This window comes from Nannospalax galili, unplaced genomic scaffold (genome assembly GCF_000622305.1).
Source record: "Nannospalax galili isolate Female #2095 unplaced genomic scaffold, S.galili_v1.0 scaffold77, whole genome shotgun sequence".
Lineage (NCBI taxonomy): Eukaryota > Metazoa > Chordata > Mammalia > Rodentia > Spalacidae > Nannospalax > Nannospalax galili.
The window spans coordinates 1,923,217-1,933,404 of NW_008341457.1; the positions used below are offsets into that span (position 1 = coordinate 1,923,217).

At 56.8% G+C, this 10,188-nt stretch overlaps 1 protein-coding gene across 1 annotated transcript in view; it reads left to right on the forward strand.

Annotated features, from left to right (window-relative positions):
• The first annotated feature begins 273 nt into the window (after positions 1 to 273).
• The window catches only part of Gna11 (G protein subunit alpha 11), a 16,801-nt gene continuing 6,886 nt past the window's right edge, over positions 274 to 10,188 (forward strand). The window contains exon 1 of the mRNA XM_008837011.3: positions 274 to 593. Coding sequence (XP_008835233.1) covers positions 458 to 593 — 136 coding nt within the window. The 5' untranslated portion in view covers positions 274 to 457. The remainder of the gene's footprint in view (positions 594 to 10,188) is intronic.

Consider the following 10,188-nt stretch of genomic DNA (forward strand, 5'->3'; position numbering starts at 1 on the left):
AGCCAAAAGGAACCGAGCATAGCCAAGCGGAGCCTCCCTGAGCCGAGAGGAGCCGAGCGCAGCCTCGCGGAGCTTCCCTGAGCCGAGAAGAACCGAACGGAGCCGAGCTCCGGCTGGCACAGTCCTCCCCATTCCCATAAGCCCAGGCGTCTGCGGCCGGTGGCCGCCAGCCTCAGCTCCCTCCCTCGTCGACGCAAGCCCGCCGGCCCCGCCCCCGGAGGGGCAGGCCCCGCCCCCGCCGCCTGCTCCGGTTCCGCCCCGCGGCGCGCGCGCAGCCCTCCGGTCCCTCCCATTGGCCGCGCCGCCTGCCCATCTCGGGGCCCGAGGCAGCGCTTCGGGTCGTCCGGCGCCGTCGCTCGGTGGCGGCGGCTTCGGCGGCTGCGCTGCGCGGCTGCGGCTCCGAGAGGAAGGCGGGACGAGGTCGAGGCCGACCGGCGACGGCCGGGGGACCGCAGCAATGACTCTGGAATCCATGATGGCGTGTTGCCTGAGCGACGAGGTGAAGGAGTCGAAGCGCATCAACGCGGAGATCGAGAAGCAGCTGCGGCGGGACAAGCGCGATGCACGGCGGGAGCTAAAGCTGCTGCTGCTGGGTGAGCGTCGCGGCCACCTCGGGAGGGTGGGTGACCATGGCATCCGGGTCCTTCCCGACGGTCAGTCCCGCCCGCCGCCCTCCGTCAGTCTTCGTCGAGCGTGCAGGAGCGTGCACGGCGATTCCTCTTTGCAGGGGCAGTTTTGCAAACCAGGGGGCCACCGCGGGCTGACTGCGGCGCCGGGTCATCCCCCGACGCCTGGAACATTCCTCAGTGGTCAGCTCTTCCGGGTTCTGTCTGCAGGGGCAGCTTTGCAGACAAGGGGCCACCCCGCGCCGACCACAGCGCCTGGTCTCCCCCTTGGTCACCCCTCTACACCTGGAACGTTCCTCAGTGGTCAGCTCTTCCGGTTCTCTCTGCTGCAGGCTCAGCTGGGCAACCAGGTGGCCCCGGGTGGCATCCGTCCTCCCCCAGCCTCCCCAAACCCATGATTTGGGCCAGGACACTGCAGTTGATCCCACAAGTGGTCAGCACTTCCGGGATCGCTGCATCCTAGCGATCTGGTCTGTCCCAGGTCCCCCCACTTCACTTCACTGTAGTCAGTGACCTGTCATCCTGGGCCCAGCGTGTGTGACCCAGGTCACAGCCATTAAGACCCTTGGTGGCTAATCTCTATCAGACAGGTCAGGGTCCCCCTACCCAGACCCCAAATTCCTTTGGGGTCAATCTCCTGCCATCCAGACCTCTATGTGACCCAGGTCAGTCTCTGTTAGGGTCCTTCTAACAAGACTCCAGATTCCTTTGGGGTCAGTCTCTTGTCTGCGCTCTGCAAAGCTGGTCTGCATTTTCTCACTTGGCTCCTCATCCCCCCCAAAAGACTCCACTGTGCCCTCTGCCCCCTTAATGTTCTCCCTTCATGGCCAGTCCTCTGCCTCCCACCCTGGACAGGTAGATCCCCCAAGTCCCCTACCTTGCAGTGCAATGAAGAATTGTGGGTGGCCTCTTTTCTTTAAGCTGCTTAGCCGGAGGCCTGTGGGTTGTCACAGGCCCTGTGTTCTGTTTCCTGGGGACCCTCTTTGGAGCAGCCTGGTCCATCCTGTCAAGGGGCACAGTGTGTCTCTGGTCTCTCTGGGGCTCTGATTCCTCGTGTGGTCCACCTGTTGCTAAGAGTCAGGGGGCCCAGGTTAAGCTGTCCTCTTGTCACCCCCAATAAGGGCCCATATGAGGTTCTGCAGGTGTTTACCAAACAGACAGGGAGCACTGGCCGCCCCTCCTAGCTCCAGGGTGAGCTGCAGCCCAGGACAGAGGCTGGGGTACACAAAGGTTGGGTGCATAAAGATGGCCTTGAGGGATCTGAGGGAGGGACTCTGGGGGCGTGTTCCCACCAGCAGCCACAGGTTATGGGAGCCTTGGAGGCAGGTGGCAGAGCATTGGAAGTGTCCTAGGGGAGCTGGCAGGTGTTGGGGGACACTATGCCTCTTCCCTTTGCCTTTGCAGCAGTGTGACTCTTGGGGTCTCAAAGCCTCTGTTACCTACCCCCAGCATGCTGTGGTTTTCCTATAATTCTAAGCTGCTTTTCCAGGAGAGGAGAGGACTCTGCAGCCAAGAAGGACCTGCAACGCCCACCCCCACCAGGGTAGCCCTGGTTTGATTTCTGTAGAGGATCAGTGGCTTTGTGTTTGGGGACAGGGTTTGTAAATGCTGTCTGTTAGGGTGACACCAGGTGACTGAGTCGTGGGGCAAGTCCTCCTGGCACTGTGTCCTCCCCAGTGCTGGGCTTGAAGTCCTCTGGGATTCCAGGGTGCTGTCATCCCTCCCACGCCTGCTGAGCTGGTCAGCAGCTGAGGGGCTTGGTGTGGGTGTGGTCCTGTGCATATGACCATGGGTCCCCAGCTCCCACCTATGTCCACAGAGCACCTGTGTTCTACCCCTTCCCTGTTGAGCAACCCCAGCTTGGAAATTGGGCTCCTGCACCTGTTCGGGAGTCTGGGGTCCAGGTCATAGCACTAGAGGAAGCCTGAGGAAGGTCTGGCTCCCTGGGGAGGGCGGGAGTCAACGTTTCTACTGTTCCAGGAGAGTATCCAGGAGGAGGTAACCAGCTGTGACTCTTGACAGGTGGGGAAAAGTGTCCCAGCAGCCATTGGAATCAGGCTTAGGGGGAGGAGGGTTCTGTGACCAGGATGAGGGAAAGCCTGCTTGTGGGGACCTGCTCCACCCCTGCATGCAGCACCTGCAGTCCATTGTCCCTGGGTCATCATAGACAAAGTTGAGAGTGGGGGGGTCTGTGGCCTCAGTCACATCAGATGTGGTCCCCTCACACCTGGGTCTGTAGTTGCTGTCTAGGAAAGGGCTTTGTCCCGAGGTGTCCTGCCCCACCATCCCCTGGGCTGCAATTGGCCTGGGGAGGTCACTCAGCAAGGCAGAGATGGACTGCCTCCATGGACTGGCTCTTTCTCTGGGTGACCATCTCGGGCACTGCAGGGTGCTGAGCAGTGACCCCAGATGCACCAGATGTCACTCAGTGTTTCCAGGCCCCAGTCTCCCCAAACTCCAGTGGCCCTGCCCCATGGTGGAACTTCACACAGAATGACACTTGCAAAACAGCCCTGTGATCAGTGAGTTTGCAAAGCCCCACGTGTGTGCTCAGAATACAAGCCATTCGGGCCTGTGCGTGTGCCTGTGCTTCAGGCCTGTCCGGTGGCTATGGCAATGGCCAGTGGCCTGGGACTAACTTGAGTGGACCCCCCCTCTAGTGAGCAAGGTTGCCACCTCTCTCTGTCGCTACTGTCCTGGGGTCCCATCTGTCCTGGGGTCCTCTCTGTGCTGGGGCCTCCTGTCTTGGGGTCCCCTCCATCCTAGGTGTCCTCTGTCATGGGGTCCCATCTGTCCTGGGGTCTCCTCTGTCTTGGGGTCCCCTGTGTTATGGGGTCTTCTCTGTTCAGGGATCCCCTGTGTAATGGGGTCCCCACTGTCCTGGGGTCCCCAGGTGTACTCAAACTCCACACAGCCCTGGGTCCCCACATACCGTCAGAGTCCCTGTCACAGGAGTGCACCATCCAGTGCTGTGGATGCCACTGGTTGGAAATCCTTGTCCCCCCAGGCCGGCAGGGCTGGGCCCAACTTTCTAAATAAAGCAGGCGGTTAGTTCCAGGGCTTCCTGTCCGGGGATCCGGCGGGGGTGGCCCAAGGGCTGGGCAAGCCTCCCTGGGAAGGAGGCCTGAACTGGCTCCTGCTCCCCCCCCCCCCCAGAACCTGGTGGCCCTCACCCCACTCCCCAGGACGCAGACTTAAGTCCCATCCTTACCTGCTGTTGTAACCTGTCTCAGACCTCATGGACCTCAGTTTCTTTCTCTGTCCCCAGAGTCAGAGGTGCACCACCCCTCCCCCATGGGGCCCCCCAAACTGATTCCCAGTGAAGGGCAGGTTGGGAGGACGGGACTGGGGTTTCAATGTGCATCCTGTGAACACCAGGGAGATGAAGGCTGGAAGATCAGGAGCTCGGGTCATCCTCAGCTACACAGGGAGTTTGAGGACAGCCTGGGCTACATGGGACCCTGGGTCAGAGGTGGCTGGGTTATTCCAGCTCTGTGTCCACAGGTCACCACAATCTCTACAGCATCTGACCATGCTGTGGGAAGCAGCACTGGACAGAAGGTCACGTCCTGCATCTGGGATCAGGACTTGATGGCCCCAGGTGGGGACAGGCTGTCTGGCCCTGGGGCCATGGGGCCTTCTCTGGGAAGACCACTGACTGGGTCCCTTTAGGTCCCTAGTAGGAGGCCAGCCAGGGCCCCATGATGCTGGGGGTGATGCAGTGGGGCTGGGGGATAGGGAGTTTCTGCCTACAGCAGGCTGGGGTCCATTTGGCCCCCCCATGGTTGTTAAGGCACAGGGTGGGGAGCCTACAGGTGTGGGTCACCAGATACCGTGGTCCACCGGTACTGGTGTAGCATGTAGGGGACCCAGTGTGTGCCCTGCTGTCTTGTGTGGCTGTGTGTGTGCAGTTTCCCCAGGGCTGTGCAGGCCGAGAATTGGGGGTATCTAGATTCACTCCAGCTGCCCACACCTGGTGGCCACAGTTGGGACACTTTGCTTTTGCTGTGGTATTCTGTATCCCCCCCTCCCCTCCAGGATCTGGGGACACTGCTCTGGGTTGTTGTAAGTGGGGTATCCCCAGCCTCCACCCACCATGCCAAGAGCCCACCCCCTGCAGTGTGACAGCCACCATATTTCCACATACTCCTGGGCCAGGGGGGCTGTGGGCCACTGACCTATGCCCTCCTACTCCATGGGATTGTATGTGGGATCCGTGTGACAGTTATGTTGTCTATGACAGCCCAGGGACCCATGTTCCCCAGGTGCCAAGCTGCCCACCTGGGGGTTTCTGTCTCCACAGTATCATTGGTCCCCCCACCTCTGCAGGGGACCCAGCAAACCCACTTCCGGGCCTCCTTAGGGTCTGAGGGGGCCGTGTGACAGGATGCAGTTCCCCTGGGGAGCAGGGTGCTGTCACATCATGGTCGTCCGGTAAGGCTCCCCATGGTGGCCAGTGGGCCCCTGCTCTGGGCAGACATCCCTGGAGCTGGGCCGTCCTGCAGTTGACAGCTCTGAGCCCAGGCCTGGCATGGCGGTGTCCCTGTAGCTGCTAGTGACAGTCCTCCCATGTCACCGAGCACAGCCCTGCGATGGGGGACAGCACCTCAGGGGAGTGGACGGAGCCGAGGACTCCTGTGGATGTTGGAACTAAACAGGGGTCTGCACTTTCTGATGTCCCGCCCCTAAGTTACCTAGTCCCTCATTGTGACAGCCAGCTCTGCCCCGTCCCTGCCTCTCAGTACTGTGGTAGAGTCACAAGGGGGAATGCTGGGGCTTTTGTTGATGCTTGTTTGTTTTTATTTTTTTTTTAGTGGGAAACGAGGTCCCATGTAATCCAGGCTGGCCTCAAACATGTAGCTGAGGATGACCCTGAATCCCTGATCCTTCTGCTTCCATCTCCTGAGTGTTAGAATGTAGGCATATGTCACCATACCTGGTTTACGGGATACTGGGGATGAACCCAGGACTTTGTGTGTGCTAGATCAGCACTTTGCCCACTAAGCTACAAGTACTCCACCCACTGAGCTACAGGCACTCCACCCACTGAGCTATAAGCACTCTACTGAGCCACAGGCACTCTACTCACAGAACCACAAGTACTCTACCCACTGAGCTGCTGCCCCAGCTCCACTTTTTCTTGAGACAGGGTTGCACCGTGTAGCTCAGGCTGGCCTAGAACTTCTGATCTGGGCTGCAGGTTTGCTGTCCCATCCCTGTATCTCATGTGGTTCAAATCCATGAGGCCACCTGACTGTAGACAAATGGCTGAAGGAAACCTAATGCTGTCCTCAAGTGGGTGGTCTTGGTATCAGCTACAGGCCAAGGTGCCAGGTCTAGTGTCCTTCAAGGATGCAGGGTAGGGTCAGGCTCAGCTTTCCTGGCATGCATGATGTGGGCAGCTCCCGAGCAGGTGTTGGACTGTCTGCTTCAGGGTGTGGATGGCTCGGCTGGGCTGCCCTGGAGTGGGTGACACCAGGTTCCACTGTCACTTGCTGGTTTGGCCTGTGGCCCACTGAGGCCATTGGTGCCCACACCTGGTGCCCCTGGCAGACTTTGCCACCGGTGTGGAGATAAGACTGTGTCAGTGGGTCTATCAGCTGGGGCACACAGCCTGCAACTGTCACTGTCACGTGTCATCCATGCAGCTGTGACCGGGCTATGAACACAGGATACCTCGGTGTGTCAGACCTGGAAGCTAGGATGGCAGGCTGTTTAAGTGTACCGTGACTCAGTTTATTCAGACAGGACCTGTGGGGGCAGTCAGGCCCCAGTGTTGGTGGGGCTCCTGGTCAGCACAGTGGCCTCACTGCCTCACACCCATCTTGAGGTTGGGGTCTGGGTTTCTGTGGGCCACTATGAGGAGGGGATGTGCTTGTTTGTGTGACACTGTGTGTTCCCAAGTGAGCTACAACCTGTGACACCCAGGTCCTGATGGCTCCCCTGCCTCACAGGTGCTAAGGGCCACCTGGAGACCACTGTGAGGACAGGAGCTCCCATGGGACCTCACCCAGGACACGCTGACCCCAGATGCCAGCACCCAACCAGGAAAATAACCAAGCCAATGTTTTGGGAATCCACTCCACCATGCTCCCACCCACCTACCCATCTTTTCACACACACATACATGTGTGTATATATATATATATGTATATATATATATATATATGTCTATCAGTCCATCCACCCACACCATCCATCCATCCATCCATCCACATACCCATCTACCTATTCACCCATCCATTCACCCGATTGTCCACCTTCCCATCCACTTCCCCACACACATCCATCCATCTAGTCATCTGTCTACCTGTCTCCTGGTCCCTCCCCCCATGGCATCTCTCGGTTGTCGGTCCCTCTGTCCTGTCCTGCCATCCTCCCTGGACGTTTGGGTGTGGCTCCCCTGCCCACGTGGGGATTTGGCAAAGCCTGGCTTGTAGCAGCTCCCATTCTGTGGTGGGTCCCTCAGCTCCTGTGGGATCTGCCTGTGTCCTGCTCTGAGGGTTCACAGGTCTGTGGTGGGTGTGGAGGCCCAGGGGTGTTGGGTGGAGACACCTGTAGGAGGCTTCCTGGGACTCCTCAGGATCTGAGTGCCCCAGGCATATGGGTGGGGTGCTGGGTCCCCGTCAATGTTCCTGGCAGGTGGGACCCAGTGCCTGTGGGGGAGCTGGCTGTCCTGTAACACAAGCAGTACCGTGAGGCATGTGTTAGTCCCTCATCCAGGGCAAGTGGTGTGGGTCACCCCGTCCCTAGCCCTGGCCACTGTTGGTTGGGGGACTGATAATGGGGAGGGCAGCATGTGTGGGGACCCAGGACATGAGGACAGGAGGTCCTAGTCTGGAGATGCTGGATTTGATGTGTGGGGGAACTTGAGCCTATGTCCATACTTCAGGTTACCACTTGGCAGGACCTGACACTGACTTGAGTTGGGTCTGGGAGGTATGGCCACTGATGGACCCTCACATGGTCAAGGGCTCAGGTGCGGATCAGTGCACCGCCTGGGTCTCACATATGCTGTTCAGCAGTGGCCAAGTGCCCCAGGGAGGCCTGCAGCCCTGGGTTAGCCAGCCTGGCCTGGTGTCCAGCTGCCTCAGCTCCTGCGGGCCTCTGGTCTGCTTGGTGGCCTTGCCTGGCCTGGCTTGTTTCAGTTCTTGCTCAGGAGGTCACATGTCTGTGGGTGCAGCTGTCCCTGTGGTGTCCCACCTGTCCTAGTCTGAGTGCTGGGTGGCTCCTACTCCTGTGGACTGTGTCCTCTGGAATGGTCCTTCTGTTTCTTAGGCCTTTTTGGTAGCTCTCTGGCCAAATGTGGTGCTCTGGGTAGTATGGTACTCCAAGCTCAGTGGGCCCAGGGTAGGACTCTGTGACCTGCTGACTGTAAGTGAGGACAGACAGACAGAGGTGTGGAGCCCACGTGCCCCCATAGGGCTGTGATGGGCAGTGAGGGTTTTAACATTTTGTTGTTTTTAGATTTTACTTTATTTTTACTTCTATGTGTGTCTGTGTTTGGGCACCATGTGTGTACAGTACCCACAACGGCCAGAAGAGGGCACTGGATCCCTTGCAACAGGTGTTAATGAATAGTTGTTAGCCTTTATATGGACTTTAGTATTTAAGATCTGTGCTCCAAGGGACTGGAGAGATGGCTCAGTGGTTAAGAACACTGGTTCTTTTTGCAGAAGACCCAAGTTTGAATCCCAGCACCTACATGGCAGCTAACAACTGTCTGTAACTCCAGTTCCAGGGGATCCAACAGCCTCTTCTGTCCTCCACAGGCATTGCACGACACAGGTGCGCTTACCTACATGCAGGCAATACATGCATACACATAAAAATAATAAATAGCCGGGAGTGGTGGTGCATGCCTTTAATCCCAGCACTCGGGAGGCAGAGGGGTCCACATAGTGAGTTCCAGGAGAGCTGGGGCTACAGGGAGACCCTGTCTCAAAAAGACCAATAAATAAATAAATAAATAAATAAATAAATAAATAATTTTTTTAAAAAGAAAAGATCTGTGCTCTAGGGGCTGGAGAGACAGCTCAGTGGTTAAGAGCACTAGCTGCTCTTGCAGGGGACCCGGGTTTGGTTCCCAGCACCACATAGTAGCTAACAACTGTCTATAACTCCAGTTCCGGGGGAATCTGATGTCCCCTTGTGGCCTCCAAGGGCACTGCACAACATGGGTGTACTTACATGCATGCAATACACTCATACACATGAAACAAAATAAATAATAATTAAAAAAAAAAAAAAGATTTGTGCTCCAAAAAGTACCTGGACTCTGAAGACACTCGCGTAGCTTGGACATCCTGTGCTCCATGTGGTCTTGGCTAGCTTCTTGGGACCCACAGCTTGGCACCCTTTCCCTTGCCTCTGCTGAGGGCACAGTCGTTGGTTCTGCCGTTACTAGGTATCAATGTGGCTGGTCTGGTACCCAGACACTGTCCCTGCACAGTCTGCACGTGCATGTGACATGCCTGGGTGCCTTGCAGACATATGGATGTGTTTATGAACATGAATGTGTTTCACTGACCCTAGAAAGCCCCCGGAGAGTGTTGTGATTCAGGACTGTGATGCCATTTTGCAGATCATTGAATCTCATGTGGTTGGTGGCATCTGTTCTGTCTGGATGTGAGTGGCCCATGGGCTCTAGTCCACTATATGTGTCTTCTAGTGCTGGTTCCCAGAGCCTTTCTGTCCCATACTTGAGGTAGTTGGTGGCCTCTGTCTCACAGAGATCCACCTGCCTCTGCCTCCTAAGAGCTGGGATTAAAGTTTGGGCCACTACTGGGAGACTCTAGGCTGTCACTCTATCCCTGGGCCACGCCTCAGCCCCTCACTGGGCAATTCTGGGCTGTCACTCTACCTCTTTTTGGCATTGTGTAAGTGCATTTATGGTCACGTATGCACATGCGTGTGGAGGTCAGAGGTTGAGGTTGGGTGTCTTTCTCCGTCACCCTGCTGTTATTCATTGAGGTGGCTAGTCTGTGGATTTGTTCCAGGAAACCCCTAAAGCACTGGGATGACCCGAGACTGCCACACCACATCACCCCACTTTATGTTGGTTTTGGGGACTCAGATTTGGGTCCTTTGTGATTACACAAGAAGTGCGTTTCTGCTGAGCTGTCTTCCTCACCCCATTTTTATTTTTATTTTGTAACCCTGCCTCAGAATATGAAGTGAACAACCCTGAGGAACAGCACACACACACACACACACACACACACACACACACACACACACACACACACACACACACACACACACCCCACACGGCTCATTCATAGCAGTTCCCAGCCTAGCAGTTGAGGTAAGAATGGTATTTCAAAGGGGGATGGTGAGCACCAGATGAATGGCTGATTGTGACATTCCAAGGTCAGTAGCTGGTTTTCAAAGCTTCTTAGTCTATATCTTCATGAGTGACTCACAAAAATGCAGGGTGCTTACCTCCCTTGGGCTGATGTGTTGGTGTCAATTTTTCTGTTAGGCTTACTAAATAGTCTGAAAGAGAGTAGAGATACGAAAATACATGCTTAACTGTACAATGCAGCCACTGGCTAAGGTG